Source organism: Brachyistius frenatus, unplaced genomic scaffold, assembly GCF_029030835.1.
Source record: "Brachyistius frenatus isolate BFR_SWC_R1_liver_20210118 unplaced genomic scaffold, ASM2903083v1 Contig_132, whole genome shotgun sequence".
Lineage (NCBI taxonomy): Eukaryota > Metazoa > Chordata > Actinopteri > Embiotocidae > Brachyistius > Brachyistius frenatus.
Genome location: NW_027210731.1, coordinates 208,836 through 228,162, shown reverse-complemented (window position 1 = coordinate 228,162; position 19,327 = coordinate 208,836). Strand labels below are relative to the sequence as shown.

Below are 19,327 nucleotides of genomic sequence, written 5' to 3'. Positions count from 1 at the left end.
GATAACTCGGGGAAAATATGTGGGAAAACTTTCACATGGGAATCTACACGGACTTCACACGTTGCGCCGTGAAAATGTGCCAAAACCACATCTCCCCAAGATGCGCGTTTCACACATGTATGAAGTCACGTAACCACGAGAGTTTTTGCACGTTTGAAACTCGTGTTTTTCTTTCTGTGTGAGTGACATAATTGTTGGTGAAGGAAAACGTATGCAGAAAACCGTGGGACGTGTATACATTTATTCATTCAGGCCCCCAAAAGCGACTAGTAACACCATCTTTTCTGCGTGTTGCCACTGGCAACCATGGTTACCATAGCGACCGACAGCTCCATCACACTGAGTGGCAAGGAAGGTCTTGCCAGGCTGCACACAGAAAAGTGAAATGTTTCTGTTCTGCTCAACTGTGTCTGATTTACTGAGCTGTAAATCCAAAAGGTCCTGATCTGAATACTGAACACGCTGCTGAGCTCGGTGACGGGGAGCATGTTCTGCATGTTTACTGTCGGAAAATAAAGAAAAGCTTTGATAAAAGAAGTCAAGCAAAGAATGTCTCGCAGCAAGAAGAAGCACCAGCCACCACACCTTCTTTTTCTAGTCATTTATTCACTCCATCACTTTGCGAAAGAGAAGCCGTCTTTCTAACATCATATTTTTTTTTCATTATGGCTTTGATTTCTCAAGTAATCAAAATCATTTTTCCCTCGAGGCACTTTTTTTTCTTTTTTTTTTTTTTTTTTAACTGAGGATGAGGAGTTGTGGAAGGTAACTGTCAGCAGATGTTTGACTGGGTAAGATCATTCTTACCTCAACTACTGTTTAATTATCAGAATTACACCAGAGGACTTCCCACGATGCTGCAGCACCTCCACCTAACCGCCCTCCTCGGTCTCATCTTTACTTTGTCGACAAACGAGAAATATTAAAACCTAACTATAGTATACTTGGGGGGGGGGGAAAAAGAGTTAGCAATTAGCCAACATATTGAAGCATAGAAAAAGCATTTAAATTCTGTTGGTAAGTCTAATTTTAATTAGCCTATAAGAAGCTGAGAAAAATGACTTTTATCCAAAAGTGCTGCTTACTTATTGAGGTGCTCAGTGTGTAAAATGACTGACAAAACATTAGCAAGTGTACAACTCACAAAATGACTTCTAAAACTTTTTTCTTATCGTAATATAAAAAGTTAGGAATCGTATTGGTTTTTTTTAAGACGTATTTCATTTCAAATGAAACGGGCAAAATTCCAAGATGACTTATTGGTTCATAACCTTCAAGTCACCAAAATCATCAAATTTATCCCTTTTCATAATCCTGAATGCAGAAAATGTCAACAATTACTAGTATGTAAAAAAAAAAAAAAAGATGAAGATATCTACACAAAGAAACAATTACATACAAAATGCTTCTGAAATGCACAGACTGAAACAGCATCAGATTACCAGTTACAGTAGTCTGCAGTTACAGGAATTATACCTCATTTTAGTGACTACTTCTGCTTGAAAGAACTGCAGAGGTGTAAACAAAGTCTGGATGAGCAGATAAAAACAAATATGCTTGTTTGTGTGTTTCTAGTCGAGCAGGGAGGGCTCTGAAGGACGTATGACAGTGGGTCGGTTGGGAGCAGTCGGGGGTCTTCTGCTGCAGGAAGAGAGAGGAGGGGAGGGGGAGGAGGAGGGAGAGAGAAAAAAAAAAAAAAAAACATGCAAGGGAAAAAAAAAAATGTCAGAGTCATGCACTAACGATTCCCAAACCACCAAAAGCCAGATCATACTGTGTAGTTACAACCCTTCACCGGCTGTCTCCACGGACCAGCAACCATCACCAATACCAAAGCATCAAAATGTGTGTGCGTGTGTGTGCGCGCGTGCATGTTTTTTTTTTTTTTTTTTTTACCTGGGAATGCCCGGCGGCAGCGCTGGAGGCACACGGGCCGGCCTCGATGGGACGAGAGGCACCGCGGCAGAGTTGGGATCGCCTGCGTAGGCGGCTGACGGAGGGCCGGGTCGGGAAGGGACGGGCGGCGCTCCGAACGCCGGTGAGGGGTTGAGAGGGGGAGGAGGACCCGGGGTGGCCCCCCTCGCCACCGGGGGGCGACCGGGAGGTGGCGCTGTTGCCGAGGCGGGACGGGAGCCCGGGGGAGGACTGACCGAGACAGAAAACGAATGAATATATTTTAGATTCGATTCCATTAATGGAATTATCCACATGTGGGCCTTTTGTTGTCGATGCCATTTATGATGTACAGTATCTTCTGGTAAAGTTATTAAAGTCCACACTACATATTCTTACAAGAATTTATATTGTGTAATTGAATCCAAAGATTTGCGACGAGAGGAACCTGCTTTAGAGCGTTGCAGAAAAAGTGTTGTTGTTCTTGTTTTGACGGTTTCATGAGCACTAAAAATGTATTATTGCTATCCTCGTTCATGTTTTAAGACTCGACAAATTATTTGCCAGTGAAGTTTCAAATCATCTTGTCATGGATCATTGGTCTGAACTGGCCTTTCCTCTGTATGTTGTTTGCTGAATTCAATCAAGTCAAACGAGGCACAACAGAACATATGGTACTCTGGAAAGAAAAACTAGACGTTGGAGGACCTCTGCTGGATATTTAGAGTACTAAAATCAGTTGAGCTTTTTCGCAGTGAGCATCAGGCAATTTTATAGATTTTTCCAGAACACTTACATTTATTTATTTTTTTTCTAAAATGTTTAAGTCTTTTTTTTCAATGTAGTAAAATATTAATTTAGGTTAAACCCTTGAAACCATTTCTTTACATGTTAATGTCTGCTAAGAACTGTTCTGTTCATACTCACCACGCTGTTTTTAAATGTCCATGTGGTTTTAATATTTTTTTTTTTTTAAATTTGTTACCTTGGCTCTTTGGCCATCCAGGTGTCGTCCACGGGCGGAGGCATCGGAGTGGAAATAGTGGTGGTGCTGATGTCCCCGATGATGACGAGGGCCTCTTTCAGAGCGTGATACATCCTCAGCATCTCGTCTCTCCTCTGAGCCTGCTCGGCTGACTCCTCCATCAAACTGCCCTGGTCCCCGGCCGAGTACAGGTAGGCCAGCAGCTCGGAGTGGATGAAGTCCTTCGCCTGGGAACGGGAGGGGAAAGAGGGCGCAGTTAGGACCAGAGCAACCTACATTACTTGTATAGATGAGTTCCTTTTTTTTTTTTTTTTTTTTAAATACACAGATTTATTAATCCTAAATTAATTGCACTGAGATTCACTATATCATATTTAACCATTTAAAAACAAACTTTATGAAAGGACTATACTTCTGTAATTGTCTTTTAACAAGCGTGTATATATTTTAATATCTCTCATAACAGTGAGACGGTGATATTTGCACTGGAACCAAATGTAAATATTTCTGTACTTTTCCAACGCTTCCTCCATTTTCTAATGAATATAGATAATATAGGGAACTTTCCATACTATCCTGGACCCGAGCCCAACAGCATTATTACCTTACAAAGTATATATTGATTGTGTTTGGAAGCTAGCATATTTCCACATCCAGAAGTTTCAGAGTAACATAACAAATTTAAGGTACGTTTTTAATTCTCCTTTTCAGGTCGGTTTGAGTCTCCAACTGCTAAATACTCCACGACTTTAGTGCTGAGCCGTTAGAGCTGCCTGTCGCTGCTGCACAAACACGGATAAGAAGTCGGCCTTAAAATGAGCAACTAACGTAAAAAGAGACGCAAAGCGGGGAAACGTACGCTGCTGATCATGAGGTGCATTATGGTCTTGGGCATGAGGTCTCTGATGGACTTGTTGACGATGCCGATGTACGAGTCCACGAGGTTGCGGATGGTCTCCACCTGTCGCTCCAGCTGCGGGTCCATGGACACGGTGTCGCTCGGATTCATCGCATTTTCGTTCTCGGGCTGAAAAATACCGAGACGGAGAGAAGAACATGAGACGGATGCAGAGACACGGAGATTAAAGGCTTTTGATGAGCTGAGCACATTTAAGTCGTGTCCATATTCACCTTACCAGGTTTAACTGCGCATAATCTGAGCGCAAAGTAAGGTGCACAGTTGATTCTCTCAATTAATCAAAAGGTGTGATTTGGGGCGCAACATGAAATAAACCGATCAGTGTCATCTCCCATCCCCTTTAAGAGACAGGCGAGTTCGCACCTGTGCTATCGTAACAGTAGATTTGCCAAGTAGTTGAAAAGAACTCTCCTCTGCAGAGGAAACAGATCTGCTTGTGCAAAATGAGCAAATTAATGTAAATATTAACCTTCCACATTGTGATCTTTTTCATTTTTAATCAGGGAGATCCGGAAGAAGTCATATTTGAAACTATTATTGACAGATGGTGTGTTAGTTTCATTCAGTCAGTCTGTGGATTAAATCTGAATAAATCATAATTTAGCTGAGTTTTATCATAATTAAAGTTGTCTTTTCACATTTCACAAATACTTTCCCTCCACTGATAACTCACTTGGGCACATCTCTAAACTCCACACTGATGCAGCTATATGTTGTAGTTTTACCCTCCTATCTGCAGTTAACAAGTATTTCTGACCACAAATATCAGCTCTTTTTAAATACAGTCTCCAGAATTCGTCCTGGATGTTAAATCTAATTAACGACCTGCAAATACGAGCATGGAAGGTAAACAGTGGCCTCGATGTTGAAGCCCCAGTTTCCTTCCTGGACAAACAGGGAAGTGAATGGAATATGAAATATGAACAACAGAGCCTTAGTGCTCCGTAGACGTGTCCTGGAAACAATTCAATGGAATAAAAAACATTTAAAATAAAAATGCAAACAACTGATAGATCTCAGGTGATCACACGGCATGTCTCGGTGTGCTATCCTTATTCTGCTGGAATCTGTCCATACTATTTGTCATAACTTGCAGTATATATACAAACGTTAAATACACTCTTGTGCACCTGGTCTTTCTCTGGGTAAACACCAGCTCTGAGGAAGGACGCCTTCCAGCTGTCGACATCCTCCTGAGTGTCGCACGCCAGTTCAATCTGACGCAGGTCTTTGTACACGTTCCTGTAAATCATACGCGCACAACCGTCAACCAAAGATTAAAACACCGTAACAGTGATGCTTTTCTTTTTTTTCTTTTTTTTATAGGATTACAGCGTCCGCACCTCTGTTCAGTATTGAAGATTGCAAAGACGTGTTTGCTGGACATGAAGCCCTTCTCCACGTCTCTCAGCTTCAGGTTGTCAAGAGGCAGCATGTACTTCTTCTCTTTCTCCTGATAAAACACCCGGTGATGTGGCGATGAGTGTAAAAGCAGGTGGACGGCAAGAAATAAAAACATCAGCTTGTTTCATCAACACCAACTCCACAGATCAAGTGAATTCTTTAAATATAAAACTCGCACATCTTAAATACAGCTTTCCTGCAGTGTTACAGTAACAACCCAGTGATTACCAGGTGATGAAGCTTTTACCTTTTAAAATAAACTTCCTCCCTTCGAATAAAGGTTCATATATTGTTATTATTACATATTTTTGTGCATTTCTCGTCACGTACGCAGCCTCACCTCCTCGTCTTTGTACCAGGAGAGAGACTCGGCGGTCAGGACAAACCAGTAGTCCTTGGATCCTCCCTTCATGATACTGATGTTGATGGTGAGCCAGCCTCTGCGGATGACCTGCACACGAGAGTCCGACAGTTGACTATGGGACAAGCCCCGCGAGAGGGGTCATCTACAGCAAGCAAACGGGATACTGAGGACAAATGAAACCTCAGCGCACAACGAATCGGCCGCAACTTTGAAACCATCGCAACCTGTTAATGTGTAAACGAAACGAAATAGCACAGCAACATTAAAAGTAGCGCAACAGGCATGCAGGTCCGAGAATATAGTTCATAAAAAAAGATCACAGTGCAATCAGATCAACAATGTTAAAAAAAAAACATCACAAATCTACAGAGTAAAACAAACGGCGGCAGGTTCAAATGGAAAGTCACCTTCTCTGCATCCCTCTCTTTGCCAGACTGACAGACAAGAAGACAAAGGGACACACAGGGATAATAAGCAGACGTATGCTGTACACTAATCTGGATAGCGTAAACCGTGAATGCACTGCAGGCTCGGAGAGTCAGACTTGCAGCCGATTTGTAACGGTGGGAAGCTGTCGCGCTGTACGAAGCCTAAAATTCTCCATTGAACACCAGAACGGTTTTTTTTTTTTTTCTTTTTCAGACATGTCAGACACGAGTGGTCATACTGAAATGTACACGAGCCCGCAGGCTGACGGGGAACAGTCTACTGAGTGCCAAAGTGCCGTGTCATACCTGCCATATCATGAATTGAAACTGGTAGAGTGAAACTTCTTTGCCTCTGGAGCTGTCAGAAATCAAATCTGGCTCCTAGATAAAACACTGAATACCTGAGTGCCTGCATCATGAGTGCCTGAGCCCCATTTTTGAGTTTAAATTAATGATATAACGGCAGATTTCAGAGGAACCTGAGCATACAGCTTCAGCAGCGAAGGTTTTACAGGCGAACCACACTTTAAACGGCTGCTGCTTGTAAAATATCAATATTTTATTACTGTTGAAGTTGAAGAGAGCTTCTCTAAATCCCATCTAGACCCCGCTGTCAGACCAGATCCACTCCGACATCCTCTTCACAAAACATTACAGTAAACCTTCAAAGGAAAAGCTGTGATTTAATTTGTCTTCTTGTATTTTCTTGAAGCGGAGCGAGCCCAGTTCTCCGAATAAATCCATGAGTGTAACTCTCACTTCCCTCTTTTTCATCAAAGAGCACAAATTCTGCTTCTCGCCATGGTCTGAGGGAGCGTTGACTCCCCCACCCACCTAAAGAGGATGTGAGGAGTGGAGGTGTGCAGGGGGGGGGGTGGCACGGTACTTACAAGGATTTCTCCCAGGGCCATTACAGGGAGGAACGGAGGAGGAGAGAGAGGAAAAGGGAAACAAAGAGAGGAGACAAAAGGGGCACAGACAAGAGTATGAAAATGTGCAGCAACGAAGGGCAGTAGTGACAGGAGAGATGACGGGCTGAGAAGAACTAGAAATAAAAACAAAAAAGAAAACGGCAGGAAAAAAGCAGCTGCTCTGATGCCACAGAGGACTTCAGATGAGGTGTACACCGTGTCTTTAATTACCTGATTGGGCATGACTCTCTTCTTGGTGGCGTGAGCGGCGGTCCTCTGCTGGGCACTGCAAGAGACACATTCAATGACATGAACTCGGGCATGACGTTTGGAAACATATTCAAAACAAGGCACAGTGGAGAGAAACAAATAGCTCGGAGCTCGACCTTTACAACATCCGGGTTCTTTCCTGCTGTAAACACACTGAAGTTTTTTTTGTTTCATTTTCCATTTGTACCAGCTAAGGACAAACTCTTGGGTTGGGTTTCTTTCTGGTGATTCGACTTCATCTTGCCTTTGTATAAATACTAGAATGTTGTTTAATTGAAGTTTAGTTTCTTCTTAGTATTAAAAAAAAAACAACATAGAAAATGTAATGGTGATCATATTTGATCGATCAGACCCGACACACTGACGAACTAGATGTACAAGAGGATAGAACATTTCAGGCAGCAGTTAATGGTGGAAAATGCCCGTTTTAATATCCCAGAGCCAGAAGTGAGATATTGTAATTGTTTGTTTTGTATGACTGAACAGTTTAAAATGCAAAAGCTATCAAATTTACTCTCGCATACGACAAAGAAAAGCATAAATGCTCACTTTTCCGAATAATTAACCAACACATTTTTGCTTAAAGAATGAAAATTGCTAGAGAATATTTGTAGATTCATTTTGACTAATCGACTCATCGATTAGTCAGTTTGTCAAAAGTTATAGTCTTTGTTAATCCTAATAAAGGTCTTACTTGGCAAATCCAATGAAGTCCTCATGATTAGTGTTGATGTAGGAGAGCTCGATGTCAATCAACAGCAACACCTGAGAGGAAAAACACCACACGTGTTGCTCTGTGGACACGAAGACAAGAAGCGAAACCGGTCGGGCCGACTGCGTCTCTCTCTCTCTCTCTCGCTCTCACCTGGTCTTTGGTCTTGCTGTCTCGCTCTCTGACGTAGGTGGTGACGATTCTCTCCGTCTCTTCTCTCAGCCGCGGATACGAGCCCAGCTGTAGACACGCACGCAGACACACACACACACACACACACACACACACACACACACACACACACACACACACACACACACACACACACACACACACACACAACCACAACGCTGCAGATTGATGCAGATGATGACAGGATACACACCGACTGTATGCAGGCGTACACAACACTATAAACACACCGTGTACCCTCATCAGCAGCTACACCCAATTACTGACATAAATATTAAGGCGAGGTGTTTTAGACTGAGTGCATGCACTAGTGAGTCTCCTATCAGCCGGAGATGTATTGTTTGCCGTCCTCTGTCCAGATGCTGTGATGCCAACTCTTTTCACAGAGGTGTTCAATCCCTTTTATTCAGGTAAGTAGCACCGCACTACAAATCAGCAACACCTTAAAAAGGTGCAATATGGCAGATTTTTTTGTTTTGTTCATAACATTCAAAAATGAAGTCAAATTATCAACAGAAACAGTTTTACTGTCACGTCAAAGACTTCTGTGCATTGTGTTGCAGAGATAGCTACTGGAGTCAGCGTGCTAAGGCTGACTCTTGTCTCGAGTCTTGGCCCATCCTGTAATACCACTTTGTACCACAAGAGGTGACAGTGAGTCACTTTAGAGTCCAGTCTGCCCTCAGTTCAACCTGAGAGGGAGAAGCAGCAGCATAAATAGTTAACGTCGGCGTTGCTTTCCACTTCTCGAGACGGCTTTTGGCAATTAAAGAATGAAGTTTGATGCCGAACTCACAACATTCGCTCTTGACTAGTAAGTAAAAAGCAGTTAATGCTGTGCTATGCTAATGTTGTACCCATAGCTAACTTTATAGTGTTACAGAAAAGCTTCAAAAATGAAGTTAGCTGGGTTATTTTTTTTTTTTTTTTTTTACACGCAGTTCATACCAGTTAGCTGTAGTTAGCGAGCTCAATTACCTCGTCATCTAGCCGTCTATCAAACTGAGGCCATTTTAGATTCAAACCAGGCGAGCTGACATATTTTTAAACAATTCAAAACAGATCTTTAGTTCAACTATTGACAACACAAATCATACCAAAAAAATATTTCAAACGGTATCAACATATGCTTTTGCTGTGGCTGTTTACTCGCTACTATGGTCTTGCTAAAACCGGAGCGAAACAAGCTATGACGTAAACTCAACTCAAGCTATCGCTAATGCTTTTTTTTTTTTTTTTCAAATCGATCAACAACTGGGTTCAAACAATCGAACTTTACAATCATCAAAAAAATAAAAAGCCAAGTACGAGCTAGCAACAGGGCAAAACTATAGAAACTTTCACCAAACTGCTAAAACTCTTGAGAAACGGACTGAGGGGAGGCTTTGATGCGACAGTGACTCACTATCACCCCCTGAGGTACAAAGTGGCATCACGAGATGGGACTTAAATCTTACATACTGCACCTTTAATTGACCCTGAGAATGCAAAGTCATCTCAAGCTCATAGGGAGTCTCAATAAATCAGGGAGGCATCAGGGGGGGGAAAAAAAAAAGATGAGATTAGAGTTCAGGAAGAGATGAAAGCTGGGTGAGTTCTGGTGGAGTCTTGTGGGGGGTTTTATTATGAGTGTCAGTGTATCACAGGAAAAGCACATAAATATCTCCCTTGACAAAACAGGGTGGAAAACAGCCACACTTGTGCCACTTCTAAAGCAGCCAAATTTCATAGTGTGAGAGAAGGGGATCTGATTTGGTCATGAGGCAGGGTGAGGGCTTGTTAAATCATTGATCCAGGTGCTGATGGTGGATTTGAAGGGGGTCCAGGATCAGGGTGGGAAAGGGCTGATTGGGGGTCAACGTGGAGGGAAGCAGCAGGACGGGAGTGAGGTGAAGCCTTCAAGCAGCGGGGAGGGGGGAAACAATCAACAACACTGGCGAGTTAGTTCATTGAATCTTGACTGCTCTCTGTCACTCTTTGGTCTGAATTTTGTTTCGTCTCATTCACTCTCTTTCCCTTTCAGTCCTCCGTCTGTATCACTTTTAGGTTTTTACCTTTTCAGTGCACTTCCTGATCATCGTGACAAGCTCGGTGACGACGAGGTCGACACATTTCAGACAGGGGTCTTTCAGCTTAATGATCTGCTTTTTCACTATAGCCTCAAACGCCAGGTCTGGGGTGAACAGGCCTGTCCTGTGGTGAGGTATCATGGGAGTGGGAGGTTTAATATCAGGTGAAAGAGGAGGAGGTGTGGCAAGGGCCAAGGTGAGAAAAAAGGGGGAAATGAAAGCCCAATTTGGATGGTATAGTTTGGGAAAACAACAGAAAGAGGTCCAAGAAGGAAAAGGAAGATGAAGATTGAGGAATATGACAAAGAATAAAAACAGGTGTTTAGTTAGTTCTACTTCATGTTCAGAACAGAAACAAGCTGCAGCTTCTTCAAAGTGTTCTCTAAAATTTCAGCTTCCAGCACACAGTGCACGTGCGTATTAAGAGTCAGCCTATAACATGACTGATCCCAACAACTATTGAATGGACCGCCATGGCAACGTGTGTAGATGTGTATTATAAAGCCTATGACTTTGGTAATCTCTTACCCACTACTGTTCTGCCATTAATCGCAGCTGTATGTTGTGTTCAGCGTCAAAAAGCAAACGTTAGCAAGCCGGCATTAGCATTTAGCTCAAGGCATGGCAGTGCCTAAGTACAGCTAACTCAAGCTAGAACTTCAAACCAGGCCTGCAGCTTGTTTTGCAATGAACCTGCACAGGAACAGGTCACAGCCCGTCTGTTTCTGATCCCACCGCCTCCCTCAGACGCCACCCCGATGCACTGCAGCGCAGCCGGCACCTTCCAATTCATCCACTGATGTTCGTGAACTTCAAAGCAGGGTTGTCAAAACTGAATCCTTACTTTGAATTCATCCACTCTTTACAGGGTTTTTTGTTTTTTTTTTTTTTTTTTTTCAGAAGCACATTGCTAAGAAACTAAAATGTCTACTGTTGGCAGCACTAACTATGCACAGGTGTGGCGGGCGGGCAGGAGACCATGCAGTGATACCTTATTGGTGCACTGTCTGACTGTGTTGATGAGCTCCTGGATGACCAGGTCGATGCATTTCAGACAGGGCTCTTTCAGCTTAATGATCTGCTTTTTCACTATGGCCTCAAACGCCAGGTCTGGGGTGAACAGGCCTGTCCTGAAGGACATACAGACAAAAGACAGACATGGAGAAGTGGAGCAGGAGACACACGGGAAGAGTGTGGGACAAGCACACAGGCAAGGAAAAACACAAGGACGCAGACGAAGAGGAACAAATGATGAAGAGCGGAGGGAAAATAGGAACAAATGGCGCGGAAAACAGATGGAAAGCAGACACGCAACCAGGAGGTGATAAATATATACTGCTCACTCATAAAAGAAAAACAACTAGAGCCAGCACATATAAAAGAAACATAAAAAAAAGAGTTTGGGACACAGACACAAACAAAAAAAAGAGCTGACAGACAGGTAAGCAGATAAATGTGTGCTACATGTGATGTTTTGTTTTTGCATGCTGGCTCAACTTGCCTGACTCCGTGGATGTTCTTGATGGCGTAACTGATCTCCTTCCTCAGCTCCTTCTCGTCAAACTCCATCTGAGACACAAAGGCATAGATTGTATTTGTTCTATGTGTAATTAGCGAGTTTTGATTGAGCATGACATCAGTGACAAATATTAAAATATGTGACTTAAGTGTAAGTAAAGACAACAATCCTGACGAAAATAGACATCATGTAACACGGGTCACCTTCACCAGCTCGAAGGGGAAGCGCTCGTGAAAGATGCGGTTGATCTTTGCTCCACCAGACAGGTTCGAAGTGTCCACCTGATCTCCAGACCCCTCGATGCACTTCTCGAAGTCCACACCAAACTGCTGGACCATCCTACAGATTTCACATTGTATACATTCGATTTATTAAATATCATTTTGCGTGTGCGGTCGTGTGCTTTGCAGGTACTGACTGAAGCAAGGCCTTGGTCTTGCGCGTAGGGTCGTCAGGACGGAAGTTCTTGTACTCTTCCACTTCCTTCTCCAGCGATAGCAGCTGGCTCTGCAGCTTACTGCGTAACCCTGGCAACGTGTCGCGGATGTGGTTGGTGAGTTGCTGCAGTGAAATATAGGTTAAGTTCAAACGTGTGCAGTTGAATTTCCAATGAGCCAGGGCGATTCAGTGCCGTCTAAACCACACCCGGGAACGCAAAAAAGATATAGTGACGTATAGTAAAGTGCTTGTATGTATGATTAGATGTGTGCCTCACCTGATTGAGTGTCTTCTGCAGGTGCGGTGTGCCCATGCGTTCTGCAATGTGTCTGTAGGCAGGATGGGACAGGAAGAACTTTCTCTCAGCAGCCAAAGCAACACGTATGTCTTTTTTTCCGTCAATGTCTTTCTGACTGCGGTTCACCACACCGATGTAACCTAAAGAAGAACAGAAACAAGGCCTCCATTTCATGTCCAAACAGCAGATTGCTTCTGACTTTGATTTGTTTGACTTGTCCAGACTGAATCCAAAAAAGTAGAGCTTCTCCTCAGAATTGACAAAAACAATCACATCAAACGACTTCATGTTACTTTGTGCCATTAGCTTCTAAAATTAGGGGAACTGGATGTATAAAGGGCAGCACTTCCTACGATATTAATCTGTCCATCTCAAATTAAATACAAGTGTCTCTTTGGTGTCATAGATATTTTTACATTCCCAAGACAAACATCCAACTCGACAGACCAATAGAATCTGTCCTGATGCTTTCTGACAGCGCTGCCTTTGTGTTTGTTTGTTATTGTGTGTGTGCGCGTGTGTGTGTGTGTGTGTGTGTGTGTGTGTGTGTGTGTGTGTGTGTGTGTGTGTGTGTGTGTGTGTGTGTGTGTGTGTGTGTGTGTGTGTGTGTGTGTGTGTGTGTGTGTGTGTGTGTGTGTGTGTGTGTCCGTACCTCTGCGGAGGGGCAGGAGTTTGTTTTCGAGGATGTCTCGAGCATCGGTCCCCTCATCCATGAGATCCAACTTTGTGATCACGCCAATGGTCCGAAGCCCTGAAGAAAAAAAATAAGTGTCACGAAGGTTTTTTTTTTTTATGTTCATATATAAAACTGGATTTTTTTTTTTTTAGGACTTATAGGGAAAATCTAAACATTCAACTCAGTTATCGGCAGACACACAGCATGTAGCTACTCTCCTTTAATCTACAGTTAATAGCCTGTGCCTTAAAATGGTTGAAAACGTCCTCTGGATTGAATTAAAACGGGCCAAAGGTGTGAATAATTACATTTAATTATATCTCTACTAATCTTATTCACGACATCTTTGCTGCCAGGAAGTGTTTTAATAATGTAGCAGTTAATTATTCTGACGAGTAGGTTCCTTCGCTGAGGCAAAGATTAATAGAAAGAGGAAGCGTGCTAATGGCTGCATGTTAAAGCCTAAACTAATTGGTTTTATACAAAAGTAGAGCAGAAAATGGTTACAGTCAGAGACCCTCGTCCTTGAATAGATGCCATCCTGTCACTTACCCTGAGGGTCCACCTCCTTGGAAATCTTGAGGGCATCGGAGTTGGCCAGGTCAGTGTTGGCTGGGGTGACGGCCAGGATCAGACAGCTCTCCTTAGTGATGAACTGCATCAGCATGTCTCTGATCTGATGCTCGATGTCCACAGGCTGGTCACCCACGGCCACTTTGGTCATCCCCGGCAGGTCAATCAGGGTCAAGTTCAGCACTGAGAGAGGAGGAGGAAATCAGTCGGCCAGAGTTTGAAATTTGGGCCGATTTTGTGTGTGTGTGTGTGTGTGTGTGTGTGTGTGTGTGTGTGTGTGTGTGTGTGTGTGTGTGTGTGTGTGTGTGTGTGTGTGTGTGTGTGTGTGTGTGTGTGTGTGTTACCATTGGGGGAGTAGACACGCAGGTTGATGGGGATGGAGGAGATGCCCTTGTTGGATCCAGTGATCCGGTCGGTCTCAGCTTCAATCTCCAGACGGACTTCGTCAAAGTCCACAAACTTGCGTCCCTTGCAGTGCAGGAACTCTGCGTGCTCTACGTGCAGAAAACGAGAGAGGGTGTCGGATTAACATGAAATATATACAGAGACAAATATCTAGGAGGGAGGGAAAGTGGAAGGTTGCACAAAGTAGGACAGTGCTGTAACTAAATTAGTTATATAAAACATGTTATGATCTTTTACTGTTCTAAATTTAGAGAATATCTGTGGAAGCTTGTGTGCGTATCTGCCAGCTTCTCAAATGCAGCTGCATGTGTAAAAACGACGTAGTCTGCGAGTCCGATTGAGTCGATCAATTCTCTTCTTTTTTTTTATAACTTTCTGTCCGAATGAAACTGTCGATTTTAGCTACGGACACCTGACTGTCTCTCGGAAAGCCTCGATTTAGGGGCACACATCATTTCCCGACATCTAAGACGCCATGTACGCAACTTGCCTACATTACTGTTCACCAGCTGGAGGATGAGAGGACGACGGGTGACGATGCCAGAACCTCTGGGCAAAAAGTCCCTGATGGAGAAACAGAGGTAAAGGTTAACAAACACACACACACAGACACACACACACACACACACACACACACACACACACACACACACACACACACACACACACACACACACACACACACACACACACAAACCACAACCACAACGCTGCAGATTGATGCAGATGATGACAGGATACACGCCGACTGTATGCAGGCGTACACAACACTATAAACACACCGTGTACCCTCATCAGCAGCTACACCCAATTACTGACATAAATATTAAGGCGAGGTGTTTTAGACTGAGTGCATGCACTAAAATCAATTTAAGTGATGAAAAACAGTTGTATTTCACTACATGTTGCAACTTTCAAATTATGTGAAAATACTAAACATGTCTCAACTTCTATCAAAATAAGAGCTCATGCTGTAAACTGGCTTCCAACTGGTTTAAATTCCACACGCAGGCTTCTATCGGACCCGGTGCATTATTGATGTCAGCCAAAGATTGACTTACAACCCTGTTCATTATAAATAGTGCAACGACAGACGAGCGTCTCCCTCTGTGTTCCCTTCTCATCACATACACGTTCATCAGAATGGAAACTCCTGTTCAATAGAACTGTGATCATTTCCAGGTCAGTGGCTACACATCTCTCCGGGCCATGACGATGTGTTCGTGTCTGTGTGTTTACCAGGTCAGCGGCGAGGCCTGAGTTTTAGCGCAAGGTAAGTAGGTCACGCAAAAACATGCGAACACATGTGCTGCGATATAATGGTGTGATCGCATACACGTACGTACACACTGCGCTCTGATGTTCACTGCTGACAGAGCAGACAGGATGTTGCACAACTGTCATCCCTATCCTGTTCCCTCAGCTCTTCCTGTCACTTGTGAAAGCACAGCATGAATACGACGATTCTCAACAAGACATCTGATCAATTAGTCATTTATCCAGTCGAGTGGACAATTTGAGATAAACACTTCTTTTTTTTTTAAACATTTTAACATTAACATTTTAACATTGACATTTCACAATCTAAATCAGTGCTTCCCGACTATAACTGAAAAAAATGTGTTGATTCATCAATTAGTCCATCAGCACAAAATGTATCTTATTGTTCATTGCGTCTTTTAAATCAAGCAAAAATGGCAACTTTTTATGGTTTCAGCTTTGGATTTGATGCTTTTCTCTGATTTATATCACTGTAAAAATATCTTTTAAAAAGATTTTTTTTTTTCCAGTTCGGCCAGTTAATAAGACAAAACAAGACATTAGAAGCCATGTATGGAAATTTTTCTTAACTTTTCGTACACTAATCCTGAAAAAAATATCAATAATGACAATAATTTATAGTTGAAATTCTATTTCCAAGCATTTAGAAAATTTAAAATAAGGCATGGAATAATGTATTATACTCCATCAACTGTCAAGAGATTAATCTTGTGCCCCACTAAAAGATCCCGACACCCCCAAACGGGAAACCCCTGATCTAAACAAAAGAATAGAAAACAGTAACTACATTAATCAAACTGTTCGTTGCACATTGACTGATCTTGTCTAATTAGAACCCAGTAGTCAAATACGCTAGTGTGAAAAGCCAGCGTTACATCCATGCATGTAAGTGGGCTAATTAAGAAACATGAAAACCCTTCTGTGGGTATCTGGTACCCAGTGTGTCATATACACATGACAGTGCAGCTGGTGACATCACTGATGACCCCAGCACAAACACATCAATGCCCCCACTGTCTCCCTCAGCCGCTGCTCGGGACTCGGAGACAAAAGGCAACAGGAAAAAAAGGAGACATAGCTGCCTAATCAACATTCCCAATCTCTTGGACAACAAATGAAATCATTCTGACATGGAGACGAGGAAAGTGTTTCCTTCACTTCGACATAAAAAAAAAAAAAACCCTCAAAGCTGCTATCTTCAGTACAGATTAGGCCTCCACTGCTGCAGCACGGCCATGTCTTCCTCCCTTTCCCTTTCCTCTTAAAGCGATTTTATCTCAAGCCACGTAGGGATGTGTTTTGACTGATTGTTTTCTACAATGTTACAAACTGAGCCGAGTGATCCCGACAAATGCCAGTAATGTAACAGTTGTTGTTCCTGCTATTGGTCATCAAGACGGACCCACAACTGCTCGTTGAAATTCCTTTGCGCTCATTCATCAGCCTGACAAAGAAATTCAGCAGTTCTCTGCATGCTGACAGAGCGAACTGAAACTGTCTTAATAATTCATTTATCTTGACGATGACCTCATTAAACCTGCCCATTTTCTTTTTTGCACCTCACCCTTGAAAGTAAAACATTAACCTGACCCGTGGAATATGAGGTCTGTAAAGATATCTGTGGGTATAACTCCAGCCATCTCAAGGAAATACAGCCTTTGTAAATGTTTGACTGGACGGGCCTAATATGAAGCACTGGCAGGAAAGAACAGGAGTAATACACCTCCTGAGAAAGTTACATTTTTAGGTTTGAAATGTTTCAGAATTTGGGTCAGACTTAAGTCACTTTTAAACCTATTTCTCTTCATGTTTTCTGACGAAATCAACAGCTGTTTTCTGCGTGAAATGCGTAACTACCCATCGTGAATAGCTCAGCTCCAAACTGGAAAGAAAACGTTGGGGGGGGGGGGGGAAACGTTAGAAACTGGGAGGCAACTACACACACAGCGCGTAACCAACTGCTTAGTTGGCGACTTTTACGCAAAAGCTCGATGTTGTCTGTAATAAACGAACACTCACATACTTCAGTCAACCACATGACAAATGAACATAAACTGTGTCAGATTAATCTGAGACGAGACATTAAACAGTACAACCTCCCAACGAAATTCTCCAGCACGGAGCTCTTCCCTGCGCTCTGCCCGCCGACGACCGCTATCTGCGGCAGATCCAAGTTGCAGCTCTGGCCGATGGAGCTGAAAGCGTCTTGGAGCTTGTTGATGAGGGGAATTAGGTCTTCCATCCCCCGGTTTCCCATAGTTGCACCTCGGTCAGCCCAGCGGGCTTTATACCCTGCTCTCCCGTCAAATAAGGGCCAAAAGTTCCCAGATGGTACCGCAGTCTGACACAGTCTCGGTGAGTTTATTTCATTAAAAAAAAAAAAAAAACAGCTGAGAGTGAACAGTGTCGAGAGCGTTGAAAGAATCCACGAGCTTGTTAAATGGGTATTGGCATGATAAAAGTAGCGACATTAGACTGAAAACTTCTGTCATCATCCGGTCAGGCGACACCCAGCCTCCGCCAGGGATTGTGGCTCCGCCTCGAGCGTCACTCCGCTCAGTCATTGGTCAGGTGGGACGTCTGTCAACTGCACTCTTACATGTCATAATTTTTTACAATACACAACTTTTGGACTTGAACTTTAACAGAGGAGGAAATAAGGAAAGTCACAAGAAATTACAACAATTATAAATTTGCTTCACCTACTGTTGAATTCAGGCGGAGAAGATCCGGGTTCCACTTGTGATACAAACATTTATAACTGGATTTAGAAAAGCCTTCACAAACAATGTAACAAAGTGTTTTACATAGACTAGAGAAATTTAGGTGACACAATTCAACACAATGAAACATTTATATAATGAAACAGAAACAAGCCACTAAAGGTGCAGAGAGCAAATGAATCCCATCAGTAAATACTACTACTACTAATAATGTCTTGGTGACTAAAGTAAAACAAAGATATTAGACAATGCCTTAAAACATTAAACAAAACAACAACAAAAAAGATTTAAGAGGTGATTTAAAAGAAGTCACCGATTGTTCAGTTCGTCAGGCAGAGACAACGTAAATGGGATGTGGAACATAGAAAACAACAAGGGGTCAAGATGAAGCCTTGGAGAACAACACAAGTCAGAGGGGCAGATGAAGAGTCAGGAGGCATCGCCAACTGATACTGAGTACGCTCTGTTGGACAAGTATTATCTAAACTAGTCTAAGACAATAGACCTGTCTCTGAGGTCAACCCACTTTTCAAGGCCGTCTGACAGAATTTCTTTGATCAATGGTGAAAAGCTGAGCTGAGATCAAGCAGAATCAAAACAGAACCATCAGACGTTAACAACTGATTGTCGGTGACTTCCTGAGACTGTTTCAGTGACTGAATCATGGGAAAAATCATGGGGAGAAAAAAAAAAAGACGCTGATCTGAAATTATGAAATATATTCGGCTGTATTCATAAATGATACCAAATTTAAGTAACAACCTTTTTTTTTTTTTTAAATTGCTAAATACTGCAATTTAAAAATAGGTGTGAAATCAGTCAAATCGGAAGGGTGGAGCGAGGATTTCTTAAATCCCAAGACAAGTTAAATTTATCTAATATTCTGATATCAAAAACGCACGCACCTGATGATTCGGTCACAAAGCTGTGTGCCAAATACCTGGCGTTCATACCAGAGACGATTTATGAGTGGCGACTCCAGCAAGGCGATATCTCATAGAAACTCGCGAGATAAAACGTGACTTCGGTGCCAAACAAACGCGGAGGTGGACCACGTCGCCAGCTGTGTTCCATGTGTTTCACCAAAACTACAATTAAAATGAGTAAAAAAAATTAAAAAAAAAAAAAAAAAACCACGTTGGAGAAGTAATAGTTGAGACGACAGAACCAGCATATATTGTGCAACGCGAAGCCGGAGGTGAGTAAGAAATACAGTTTTCTTTTTTTTGTTGGCCTCAAACTGCAAGCTACTGCCACAAGCTGACAT

General features: G+C 42.7%; 1 protein-coding gene across 8 annotated transcripts; it reads right to left on the bottom strand.

The window, feature by feature from the left end:
- Positions 1–586: 586 nt before the first annotated feature.
- On the bottom strand, positions 587–17,844 carry LOC138630359 (dynamin-2-like). 8 transcript variants are annotated; one of them, XM_069714647.1, is made up of 21 exons: positions 17,434–17,844; positions 14,547–14,620; positions 13,996–14,145; positions 13,631–13,834; positions 13,055–13,153; positions 12,382–12,542; positions 12,085–12,227; positions 11,870–12,005; positions 11,649–11,716; positions 11,139–11,277; positions 8,040–8,126; positions 7,869–7,939; positions 7,137–7,190; positions 6,884–6,902; positions 5,542–5,652; positions 5,141–5,250; positions 4,928–5,039; positions 3,738–3,905; positions 2,879–3,105; positions 1,897–2,145; positions 587–1,641 (listed from the first exon to the last, which is right to left on the bottom strand). In XM_069714647.1, the coding sequence occupies exons 1-21, from the start codon at positions 17,592–17,594 to the stop codon at positions 1,572–1,574; spliced, it is 2,613 nt and encodes an 870-aa protein (XP_069570748.1). In that variant the 5' UTR covers positions 17,595–17,844; the 3' UTR covers positions 587–1,571. The 8 variants fall into 8 exon arrangements, with proteins under 8 accessions (XP_069570748.1, XP_069570751.1, XP_069570749.1 ...); XM_069714650.1 differs by having other exon boundaries at positions 587–1,638; XM_069714648.1 differs by lacking the exon at positions 11,139–11,277 and adding an exon at positions 10,133–10,271.
- Between the last annotated feature and the right edge of the window lie 1,483 nt (positions 17,845–19,327).